This window comes from Oncorhynchus nerka, linkage group LG4, assembly GCF_034236695.1.
Source record: "Oncorhynchus nerka isolate Pitt River linkage group LG4, Oner_Uvic_2.0, whole genome shotgun sequence".
NCBI lineage: Eukaryota > Metazoa > Chordata > Actinopteri > Salmoniformes > Salmonidae > Oncorhynchus > Oncorhynchus nerka.
In genome coordinates, this window is record NC_088399.1 from 96,554,537 (window position 1) to 96,567,772 (window position 13,236).

At 49.6% G+C, this 13,236-nt stretch overlaps 1 protein-coding gene across 1 annotated transcript; it reads left to right on the forward strand.

Moving 5' to 3' along the window:
- The first annotated feature begins 9,853 nt into the window (after positions 1 to 9,853).
- On the forward strand, positions 9,854 to 11,272 carry LOC135571556 (uncharacterized). The gene has a single exon (XM_065018156.1). The coding sequence runs from the start codon at positions 9,854 to 9,856 to the stop codon at positions 11,270 to 11,272; it is 1,419 nt and encodes a 472-aa protein (XP_064874228.1).
- Positions 11,273 to 13,236: the final 1,964 nt, after the last annotated feature.

Sequence of the window (13,236 nt, forward strand, 5' to 3'; positions counted from 1 at the left end):
ACAGGGGAAGGAGACAGGGGAAAGGAGACAAGGGGAAAGGAGACAGGGGAAAGGAGACAGGGGAAGGAGACAGGGAAAGGAGACAGGGGAAAGGAGACAGGGGAAAGGAGACAGGGGAAGGAGACAGGGAAAGGAGACAGGGGAAAGGAGACAGGGAAAGGAGACAGGGGGAAGGAGACAGGGGAAAGGAGACAGGGGAAAGGAGACAGGGGAAGGGAGAGAGGGGAAGGGAGAGAGGGAAAGGAGACAGGGGAAGGGAGACAGGGAAGGGAGAGAGGGGAAAGGAGACAGGGGAAAGGAGACAGGGGAAGGAGACAGGGGAACGGAGACAGGGGAAAGGAGACAGGGGAAATGAGACAGGGGAAGGAGACAGGGGAAAGGAGACAGGGGAAAGGAGACAGGGGAAAGAGACAGGGAAAGGAGACAGGGGAAGGAGACAGGGGAAAGGAGACAGGGAAGGGAGACAGGGGAAGGAGACAGGGGAAAGGAGACAGGGGAAAGGAGACAGGGGAAAGGAGACAGGGGAAAGGAGACAAGGGAAAGGAGACAAGGGGAAAGGAGACAAGGGGAAAGGAGACAGGGAAAGGAGACAGGGAAAGGAGACAGGGGGAAGGAGACAGGGAAAGGAGACAGGGGAAGGGAGAGAGGGGAAGGGAGGGGTGGGGGCATTGGGACAGGCTGGGGGGATTGGGACAGTCTGGGAGGGGGATTGGGACAGGCTGGGGGAGGGTGGGGGCATTGGGACAGGCTGGGGGATTGGGACAGGCTGGGGGGGGGGTTGGGACAGGCTGGGAGGGGGATTGTCTCCTTTCCCCTGTCTCCTTTCCCCTGTCTCCTTCCCCTGTCTCCTTTCCCTGTCTCCTTTCCCCTGTCTCCTTTCAGCTGTCTCCTTCCCCTGTCTCCTTCCCCTCTCTCCCTTCCCCTGTCTCCCTTCCCCTGTCTCCTTTCCCCTGACTCCTTTCCCCTTGTCTCCTTTCCCATGACTCCTTTCCCCTGTCTCCTTTCAGCGGTCTCCTTTCCCCTCTCTCCCTTCCCCTGTCTCCCTTCCCCTGTCTCCTTTCCCCTGACTCCTTTTCCCTGTCTCCTTTCCCCTGTCTCCTTCCCCCTGTCTCCTTCCCCCTGTCTCCCTTCCCCTGTCTCCTTCCCCCTGTCTCCTTTCCCCTGTCTCCTTTGCTGATAGCAAATCGTAAATGCCATTGCCTGTCGTTGTGCCCTTGAGCAAGGCACTGTTTAAACATCTACCAGAACTACTCCACGGGGCCTGCAGCCCCGAACACTCCAACTTGTATGTGTGTCTCAGGTGGCTGCTGAGGGGAGGATGGCTCGTAATAACGGCTGGAGAGGCGCGAACCAAAATGGCACCAAACACATCGTGTGTAACGACACCGTTCCACTCGAGACATTACCACGAGCCCGTCCTCCCCAGTTAAGGTGCCACCAGCCTCCTGTGGCGCGTGTGTATACAGTATGTCAATCTTTCAGAGGGGTTTGGGGGTAAAATGGTAAAGTCAAATTTCCGTTAGATCTTGTGTGGATGTGGTGTCAGTGATGGTTTAGAGATGGGACAGTACCTGTTAGTTCTGTTAGGGGAACTGTAGTGGGTGAAGGGGGAAGGGGAGGGCAGCATGGGGCAGGCTGGGAGGAGGGGGAATTGGGACAGGCTGGGGGAGGGAAGGAGGGTGGGGAAGGGGTAGAGCAGCATGGGGCAGGCTGGGAGGAGGGGGAATTGGGACAGGCTGGGGGAGGGAAGGAGGGTGGGGGAAGGGGTAGAGCAGCATGGGACAGGCTGGGAGGAGGGGGATTGGGACAGGCTGGGGGAGGGGGGGTTGGGACAGGCTGGGAGGGGGGGGTTGGGACAGGCTGGGGGAGGGGGGTTGGGACAGGCTGGGGGGGGGGGTTGGGACAGGCTGGGAGGGGGGGGGGATTGGGACAGGGTGGGGGAGGGGGTTGGGACAGGCTGGGGGAGGGAAGGAGGGTGGGGGAAGGGGTAGAGCAGCATGGGGCAGGCTGGGAGGAGGGGTGGGGGATTGGGACAGTCTGGGAGGGGGGGGATTGGGACAGGCTGGGGAGGGGGGTTGGGAAAGTCTGGGGGAGGGAAGGAGGGTGGGGAAGGGGTAGAGCAGCATGGGACAGGCTGGGAGGGGGATTGGGACAGGCTGGGGGAGGGGGGTTGGGACAGGCTGGGGGAGGGGGGTTGGGACAGGCTGGGAGGGGGAGGGGGGATTGGGACAGGCTGGGGGAGGGGGGTTGGGACAGGCTGGGGAGGGAAGGAGGGTGGGGAAGGGGTAGAGCAGCATGGGGCAGGCTGGGAGGAGGGGTGGGGGATTGGGACAGTCTGGGAGGGGGGATTGGGACAGGCTGGGGGAGGGGGGGGTTGGGAAAGTCTGGGGGAGGGAAGGAGGGTGGGGGAAGGGGTAGAGCAGCATGGGGCAGGCTGGGAGGAGGGGTGGGGGGATTGGGACAGTCTGGGAGGGGGGATTGGGACAGGCTGGGGGAGGGGTGGGGGCATTGGGACAGGCTGGGGGGGATTGGGACAGGCTGGGGGAGGGGGGGGTTGGGACAGGCTGGGAGGGGGGATTGGGACAGGCTGGGGGAGGGAAGGAGGGTGGGGGAAGGGGTAGAGCAGCATGGGGCAGGCTGGGAGGAGGGGTGGGGGCATTGGGACAGGCTGGGGGAGGGAGGGAGAGTTGGAGGTTCGTGGGATGGCAGAAGGGTAGAGGAGCGTAATAGGGATCTCACCCCCCTCTCCCTCCCTCCTCCTCTACAGGTAATGAGCAGTAAATGATTGATGTTTCAGTGAACTGAGGCGTCTGCCTCTCTGACCAGTGTGTTTGTGTGAGAGTCATCCATCACTGACCACTGCTCAATGGTGACACATGTTGATCACCCTCCAGGGCCAGGAGGGAAGAGGCTGACACAGGAGGAATCACAGCCCAGTATCAGAGCTTCTCTCTGGGGAACAGCTCCACTCCATCAATCTTTGGCTTCATGTCACTTCTACTCTAATGTGAGATCTCTCTCTCTCTCTCTAATTTAAGGGTTGGCATGGGAAACAAGTGAAAGCAAGTGAAATAGATATTCAACAAATTGTGAAATAAACAAACAAAAATTTAACAGTAAACATTACAGTAAACATTACAGTAAACATTACACTCACAAAAGTTCCAAAAGAATAAAGACATTTCACGTCTCATATTATGTCTCCAGTATATATCTCATTTTATGTCTACAGTATATATCTCATTTTATGTCTACAGTATATACCTCATATTATGTCTACAGTATATACCTCATATTATGTCTCCAGTATATATCTCATTTTATGTCTCCAGTATATACCTCATTTTATGTCTCAGTATATATCTCATATTATGTCTACAGTATATATCTCATATTATGTCTACAGTATATATCTCATATTATGTCTACGGTATATATCTCATAATTATGTCTCCAGTATATATCTCATATTATGTCTACAGTATATACCTCATATTATGTCTACAGTATATATCTCATATTATGTCTACAGTATATATCTCATATTATGTCTACAGTATATATCTCATATTATGTCTACGGTATATATCTCATAATTATGTCTCCAGTATATATCTCATATTATGTCTACAGTATATACCTCATATTATGTCTACGGTATATATCTCATATTATGTCTACAGTATATATCTCATATTATGTCTACAGTATATATCTCATATTATGTCTACGGTATATATCTCATAATTATGTCTCCAGTATATATCTCATATTATGTCTACAGTATATATCTCATATTATGTCTACAGTATATACCTCATATTATGTCTCCAGTATATACCTCATTTTATGTCTCCAGTATATACCTCATTTTATGTCTCCAGTATATACCTCATTTTATGTCTACAGTATATACCTCATTTTATGTCTCCAGTATATATCTCATTTTATGTCTCCAGTATATACCTCATTTTATGTCTACAGTATATACCTCATATTATGTCTACAGTATATATCTCATATTATGTCTACAGTATATATCTCATATTATGTCTACAGTATATATCTCATATTATGTCTACGGTATATATCTCATAATTATGTCTCCAGTATATATCTCATATTATGTCTACAGTATATACCTCATATTATGTCTACGGTATATATCTCATATTATGTCTACAGTATATATCTCATATTATGTCTACAGTATATATCTCATATTATGTCTACAGTATATATCTCATATTATGTCTACGGTATATATCTCATATTATGTCTACAGTATATATCTCATATTATGTCTACGGTATATATCTCATAATTATGTCTACAGTATATATCTCATAATTATGTCTCCAGTATATATCTCATATTATGTCTACAGTATATATCTCATATTATGTCTACAGTATATATCTCATATTATGTCTACAGTATATATCTCATATTATGTCTACGGTATATATCTCATATTATGTCTACAGTATATACCATGTTGTACTGATGTGCAAATAGTTAAAGTACAAAAGGGAAAATAAATAAACATAAATATGGGTTGTATTTACAATGGTGTTTGTTCTTCACTGGTTGCCCTTTTTCTTGTGGCAACAGGTCACAAATCTTGCTGCTGTGATGTCACACTGTGATATTTCACCCAGTAGATATGGGAGTTTATCAAAATTGGACTTGTTTTCAAATTATTTGTGGGTCTGTGTAATTTGAGGGAAATATGTCTCTCTAATATGGTCATACATTGGGTAGGAGGTTAGGAAGTGCAGCTCAGTTTCCACCTCATTTTGTGGGCAGTGAGCACATAGCCTGTCTTCTCTTGAGAGCCATGTCTGCCTACGGCGGCCTTTCTCAATAGCAAGGCTATGCTCACTGAGTCTGTACATAGTCAAAGCTTTCCTTAATTTTGGGTCAGTCACAGTGGTCAGGTATTCTGCCGCTGTGTACTCTCTGTGTAGGGCCAAATAGCATAGTTTGCTCAGTTTTTTTGTTAATTCTCTCTCTCTCTCTCTCTCTCTCTCTCTCTCTCTCAGAATGGCTGTACAGATCACCAATCCCCCCCCTGCACCCCATCCTTCTATCCCCCTCCTCCCCCTTTCCCCCTCTATAGTAGCATTACAATAGAACTAGTGTCCCTCTCACCTCCCTCTAAAGTAAGTAAGAATGCCCCTCTCATTTCCGTATGTCCCTGATAACATCTCTGATGGGGGTAGGAAATGGCAGAGGGGTGGGGGGTCTCTCTAAATAACCTGACATCCAGCTGTGTGTGTGTGTGTGTGTGTGTGTGTGTGTGTGTGTGTGTGTGTGTGTGTGTGTGTGTGTGTGTGTGTGTGTGTGTGTGTGTGTGTGTGTGTGTGTGTGTGTGTGTGTGTGTGTGATTGACTGTGATTGCTACACTGTGTGAATATGTAAACGGCCTGCTGATGATGATGATGAGTACTCAGGCCCTAAGTTTGAGGGGGAGTGATTTGAAGCTATTGATAAAGTTTGTACCATTTTGAAACCATTGTTCTCTCACAACATACAAGATAAAAAGGAGATAGACGAGGCCTTTAGGAGAATAGAAGGAGAGCCAGAGAGACATAGATACAGAGAGAGACAGAGAGACACAGAGAGAGACAGAGACAGAGAGAAACAGAGAGAGACAGAGAGAGAGACAGAGAGAGAGAGAGACAGAGAGAGGGACAGAGACAGAGAGAGAGACAGAGATAGATAGGGAGAGAGGGAGAGAGAGAGACACACAGAGAGAGAGACAGAGAGAGAGACAGAGACAGAGAGAGACAGAGATAGATAGGGAGAGAGGGAGAGAGAGACACAGAGAGAGAGAGACAGAGAGAGAGAGAGAGAGAGAGACAGAGAGAGAGAGAGACACAGAGAGAGAGACAGAGAGAGACAGAGATAGATAGGGAGAGAGAGAGAGGGGAGAGAGAGAGACACAGAGAGAGAGACAGAGAGAGAGCAGGTATATCAGTAGAGATGGGTGACAGAGAGCAGGTATATCAGTAGAGATGGGTGACAGAGAGCAGGTATATCAGTAGAGATGGGTGACAGAGAGCAGGTATATCAGTAGAGATGGGTGACAGAGAGCAGGTATATCAGTAGAGATGGGTGACAGAGAGCAGGTATATCAGTAGAGAAACAGAGAGCATGTATATCAGTAGAGATGGGTGACAGAGAGCAGATATATCAGTAGAGAGACAGAGAGCAGGTATATCAGTAGAGATGGGTGACAGAGAGCAGGTATATCAGTAGAGAGACAGAGAGAGCAGGTATATCAGTAGAGATGGGTGACAGAGAGCAGGTATATCAGTAGAGATGGGTGACAGAGAGCAGGTATATCAGTAGAGATGGGTGACAGAGAGCAGGTATATCAGTAGATATGGGTGACAGAGAGCAGGTATATCAGTAGAGAGACAGAGAGAGCAGGTATATCAGTAGACAGAGAGAGAGCAGGTATATCAGTAGACAGAGAGAGAGAGCAGGTATATCAGTAGAGATGGGTGACAGAGAGCAGGTATATCAGTAGAGATGGGTGACAGAAAGCAGGTATATCAGTAGAGAGAAAGAGAGAGCAGGTATATCAGTAGACAGAGAGAGAGAGCAGGTATATCAGTAGACAGAGAGAGAGCAGGTATATCAGTAGAGATGGGTGACAGAGAGCAGGTATATCAGTAGAGAGACAGAGAGCAGGTATATCAGTAGAGATGGGTGACAGAGAGCAGGTATATCAGTAGAGAGAGAGAGAGCAGGTATATAAGTAGAGAGACAGAGAGAGCAGGTATATCAGTAGAGAGACAGAGAGCAGGTATATCAGTAGAGAGACAGAGAGCAGGTATATCAGTAGAGAGACAGAGAGCCGGTATATCAGTAGAGAGACAGAGAGCAGGTATGTCAGTAGAGAGAGAGAGAGAGCAGGTATATCAGTAGAGAGAGAGAGAGAGCAGGTATATCAGTAGAGAGACAGAGAGAGCAGGTATATCAGTAGAGAGACAGAGAGAGAGCAGGTATATCAATAGAGAGACAGAGAGCAAGTATATCAGTAGAGATGGGTGACAGAGAGCAGGTATATCAGTAGGGTCTCTTAGCCACATAGGGTCTCTTAGCCACGTAGGGTCTCTTAGCCACATAGGGTCTCTTAGCCATGTAAGGTCTCTTAGCCACGTAGGGTCTCTTAGCCACCTGGAGTCTCTTATTCACTTAGGGTCTCTTAGCCACGTAAGGTCTCTTAGCCACATAGGGTCTCTTAGCCATGTAAGGTCTCTTAGCCACGTAGGGTCTCTTAGCCACATAGGGTCTCTTAGCCACATAGGGTCTCTATGCCACGTAGGGTCTCTTAGCCACGTAGGGTCTCTTAGCCACATAGGGTCTCTTAGCCACATAGGGTCTCTTAGCCACATAGGGTCTCTTAGCCACATAGGGTCTCTTAGCCACGTAGGGTCTCTTAGCCACATAGGGTCTCTTAGCCACATAGGGTCTCTATGCCACGTAGGGTCTCTTAGCCACGTAGGGTCTCTTAGCCACATAGGGTCTCTATGCCACGTAGGGTCTCTTAGCCACGTAGGGTCTCTATGCCACGTAGGGTCTCTTAGCCACGTAGGGTCTCTATGCCACATAGGGTCTCTTAGCCACGTAGGGTCTCTTAGCCACGTAGGGTCTCTTAGCCACGTGTTCCCCACACTGACAGTAAGAGCTGTTCTCCACACTGAGTCCGAGCTGTTCTCCACACTGACTTAGAGCAGTTCCCCATACTGACTCAGAGCTGTTCCCCACACTGACTCAGACCTGTTCTCCACACTGACAGTCAGAGCTGTTCCCCGCACTGAGTCAGAGCTGTTCTCCACACTGACTCAGAGCTGTTCCCCACACTGACTCAGACCTGTTCTCCACACTGACAGTCAGAGCTATTCCCCGCACTGACTCAGAGCTGTTCCCCATACTGACTCAGAGCTGTTCCCCATACTGTCTCAGAGCTGTACCCCATACTGACTCAGAGCTGTACCCCACACTGACTCAGACCTGTTCCCCACACTGACTCAGACCTGTTCTCCACACTGACAGTCAGAGCTGTTCCCCGCACTGACTCAGAGCTGTTCCCCATACTGACTCAGACCTGTTCTCCACACTGACAGTCAGAGCTGTACCCCATACTGACTCAGAGCTGTTCCCCACACTGACTCAGACCTGTTCTCCACACTGACAGTCAGAGCTGTTCCCCGCACTGACTCAGAGCTGTTCCCCATACTGACTCAGAGCTGTTCCCCATACTGACTCTGAGCTGTACCCCATACTGACTCAGAGCTGTACCCCATACTGACTCAGAGCTGTTCTCCACACTGACTCAGAGCTGTTCTCCACACTGACTTAGAGCTGTTCCCCACACTGACTCAGAGCTGTTCCCCACACTGACTTAGAGCTGTTCCCCATACTGACTTAGAGCTGTTCCCCATACTGACTTAGAGTAGTTCCCCACACTGACTTAGAGCAGTTCCCCATACTGACTTAGAGCAGTTCCCTATACTGACTCAGAGCTGTTCCCCACACTGACTTAGAGCTGTTCCCCATACTGACTCAGAGCAGTTCCCCACACTGACTCAGAGCTGAAGAGATATTGCATCTCAAAGAGACAGCATGAGAGTTACAGTGTCCTCAGTACCCAGCTGGTCTTTGCGAACACACAGTACTGCCGATAAATAAACCCTCCTCGTCATCTTAGCGTTCTAGACACGGTCTATTTTGACAAACTGTGGCTCTACGTTTGTGCATCTTCCCCGCTTTCAATGGCCGACACTCTTGCTTTTCAAAGAGCAATTAACTCTCATTAACCACATTTAAGACGCAAGGTGGACCCCTCCCACTGCCAGTTCATATCTCTTTCACACACACACACACACACACACACACACACACACACACACACACACACACACACACACACACACACACACACACACGCACACACACACACACACACACACACACACACACACACACACACAGCTCAGCCAGGAGCCAGGGATGTTTCATTACCATCTCTGTTCCTGTATTGTCACTAAGTGCTGTGAATAACAAAACATGTCAGGAAACAATCCTATTCAGATGCACACACACACACACACACACATCCTATTCAGATGCACACACACACACACACACACACACACACACACACACACACACACACATCCTATTCAGATGCACTAATGCAAATCACTTGGCCAATCATTAAATCATTAGATTCCATTCAAATAACTCTTATTTGTTATTCAGATCAGGGCAATTTTTGAAGAGGAAACCGAGTGAACCATCCTCAACGGTGTTGACAGTGAGAGATTTGACTTTATTGGTGACAATTGGTGTGTGTGCACACACACATCCGTTTGTGTGTGTATGTGTGTGTGTGTGTGTGTGTGTGTGTGTGTGTGTGTGCACGTAGCATGGACGCCGATACAACAGCACAGGTACTCACAAGACCAGCGGACATGGTAGCACAGGTACTCACAAGACCAGCGGACATGGTAGCACAGGTACTCACAAGACCAGCGGACATGGTAGCACAGGTACTCACAAGACCAGCGGACATGGTAGCACAGGTACTCACAAGACCAGCGGACATGGTAGCACAGGTACTGCACAAGACCAATCGGACATGGTAGCACAATCATTAAGACCAGCGGACATGGTAACACAGGTACTCACAAGACCAGCGGACATGGTAGCACAGGTACTCACAAGACAAGCGGACATGGTAGCACAGGTACTCACAAGACAAGCGGACATGGTAGCACAGGTACTCACAAGACCAGCGGACAAGGTAGCACAGGTACTCACAAGACCAGCAAACATGGCAACACAGGTACTCACAAGACCAGCAGACAAGATGTGTGGTACTCACAAGACCAGCGGACAAGGTAACACAGGTACTCACAAGACCAGCGGACATGGTAACACAGGTACTCACAAGACCAGCGGACATGGTAACACAGGTACTCAGAAGACCAGCGGACATGGTAACACAGGTACTCACAAGACCAGCGGACATGGTAACACAGGTACTCACAAGACCAGCGGACATGGTAACACAGGTACTCACAAGACCAGCGGACATGGTAGCACAGGTACTCACAAGACCAGCGGACATGGTAGCACAGGTACTCACAAGACCAGACCAGGACATGGTAGCACAGGTACTCACAAGACCAGCGGACATGGTAACACAGGTACTCACAAGACCAGCGGACATGGTAGCACAGGTACTCACAAGACCAGCGGACATGGTAGCACAGGTACTCACAAGACCAGCGGACATGGTAGCACAGGTACTCACAAGACCAGCGGACATGGTAGCACAGGTACTCACAAGACCAGCGGACATGGTAGCACAGGTACTCACAAGATCAGCGGACATGGTAGCACAGGTACTCACAAGACCAGCGGACATGGTAACACAGGTACTCACAAGACCAGCGGACATGGTAGCACAGGTACTCACAAGACCAGCGAACATGGTAACACAGGTACTCACAAGACCAGCGGACATGGTAGCACAGGTACTCACAAGACCAGCGGACATGGTAGCACAGGTACTCACAAGACCAGCGGACATGGTAGCACAGGTACTCACAAGACCAAAGGACATGGTAGCACAGGTACTCACAAGACAAGCGGACATGGTAGCACAGGTACTCACAAGACAAGCGGACATGGTAGCACAGGTACTCACAAGACCAGCGGACAAGGTAGCACAGGTACTCACAAGACCAGCAAACATGGCAACACAGGTACTCACAAGACCAGCAGACAAGATAGCACAGGTACTCACAAGACCAGCGGACAAGGTAACACAGGTACTCACAAGACCAGCGGACATGGTAACACAGGTACTCACAAGACCAGCGGACATGGTAACACAGGTACTCAGAAGACCAGCGGACATGGTAACACAGGTACTCACAAGACCAGCGGACATGGTAACACAGGTACTCACAAGACCAGCGGACATGGTAACACAGGTACTCACAAGACCAGCGGACATGGTAACACAGGTACTCAGAAGACCAGCGGACATGGTAACACAGGTACTCACAAGACCAGCGGACATGGTAACACAGGTACTCACAAGACCAGCGGACATGGTAACACAGGTACTCACAAGACCAGCGGACATGGTAACACAGGTACTCACAAGACCAGCGGACATGGTAACACAGGTACTCACAAGACCAGCGGACATGGTAGCACAGGTACTCACAAGAGTTGGTAACAATAACTGACAACAGGGAACAGAGGGCACATATATACACATACTGATCAGGGGGAAATGGGAACCAGGTGTGTGTTATCAGACAAGACAGTTCAGGGTTGATGATAATGAATCCCGTTCAGTGACACCTAGAAGGCCAGGTGACCTTCTAGAGGTCTACGTCACCGTCCTTCTAGAGGTCTACATAACCTGGCCTTCTAGAGGTCTCAGTCAGCCCATTATCTACTGGCTCTATCCCCCCTCAGTCAGCCCATTATCTACTGGCTCTATCATCCCCTCAGTCAGCCCATTATCTACTGGCTCTATCCCCCCTCAGTCAGCCCATTATCTACTGGCTCATTATCTACTGGCTCTATCCCCCCTCAGTCAGCTCATTATCTACTGGCTCTATCCCCCCTCAGTCAGCCCATTATCTACTGGCTCTATCCCCCCTCAGTCAGCCCATTATCTACTGGCTCTATCCCCCTCAGTCAGCCCATTATCTACTGGCTCTATCCCCCCTCAGTCAGCCCATTATCTACTGGCTCTATCCCCCTCAGTCAGCCCATTATCTACTGGCTCTATCCCCCTCAGTCAGCCCATTATCTACTGGCTCTATCCCCCTCAGTCAGCCCATTATCTACTGGCTCTATCCCCCTCAGTCAGCCCATTATCTACTGCCTCATTATCTACTGCTCTATCCCCCTCAGTCAGCCCATTATCTACTGGCTCATTATCTACTGGCTCTATCCCCCTCAGTCAGCCCATTATCTACTGGCTCTATCCCCCTCAGTCAGCCCATTATCTACTGGCTCTATCCCCCTCAGTCAGCCCATTATCTACTGGCTCTATCCCCTCAGTCAGCCCATTATCTACTGGCTCTATCCCCCTCAGTCAGCCTGTTATCTACTGGCTCTATCCCCCTCAGTCAGCCCATTATCTACTGGCTCTATCCCCCTCAGTCAGCCCATTATCTACTGGCTCTATCCCCCCTCAGTCAGCCCATTATCTACTGGCTCATTATCTACTGGCTCTATCCCCCTCAGTCAGCCCATTATCTACTGGCTCTATCCCCCTCAGTCAGCCCATTATCTACTGGCTCTATCCCCCTCAGTCAGCCCATTATCTACTGGCTCTATCCCCTCAGTCAGCCCATTATCTACTGGCTCTATCCCCCTCAGTCAGCCTGTTATCTACTGGCTCTATCCCCCTCAGTCAGCCCATTATCTACTGGCTCTATCCCCCTCAGTCAGCCCATTATCTACTGGCTCTATCCCCCTCAGTCAGCCCATTATCTACTGGCTCATTATCTACTGGCTCTATCCCCCCTCAGTCAGCCCATTATCTACTGGCTCTATCCCCCTCAGTCAGCCCATTATCTACTGGCTCTATCCCCCTCAGTCAGACCATTACCTACTGGCTCTATCCCCTCAGTCAGCCCATTATCTACTGGCTCTATCCCCTCAGTCAGCCCATTATCTACTGGCTCTATCCCCCTCAGTCAGCCCATTATCTACTGGCTCTATCCCCCTCAGTCAGCCCATTATCTACTGGCTCTATCCCCTCAGTCAGCCCATTATCTACTGGCTCTATCCCCCTCAGTCAGCCCATTATCTACTGGCTCTATCCCCCTCAGTCAGCCTGTTATCTACTGGCTCTATCCCCCTCAGTCAGCCCATTATCTACTGGCTCTATCCCCCTCAGTCAGCCCATTATCTACTGGCTCTATCCCCCTCAGTCAGCCCATTATCTACTGGCTCATTATCTACTGGCTCTATCCCCCTCAGTCAGCCCATTACCTACTGGCTCTATCCCCCTCAGTCAGCCCATTATCTACTGGCTCTATCCCCCCTCAGTCAGCCCATTACCTACTGGCTCTATCCCCCTCAGTCAGCCCATTATCTACTGGCTCTATCCCTCTCAGTCAGCCCATTATCTACTGGCTCTATCCCCTCAGTCAGCCCATTATCTACTGGCTCTATCCC

Bases quoted from the DNA above. Each gene is read 5' to 3' on its own strand.
- LOC135571556 (XM_065018156.1), top strand. From the start codon at position 9,854: ATGGCAACACAGGTACTCACAAGACCAGCAGACAAGATGTGTGGTACT.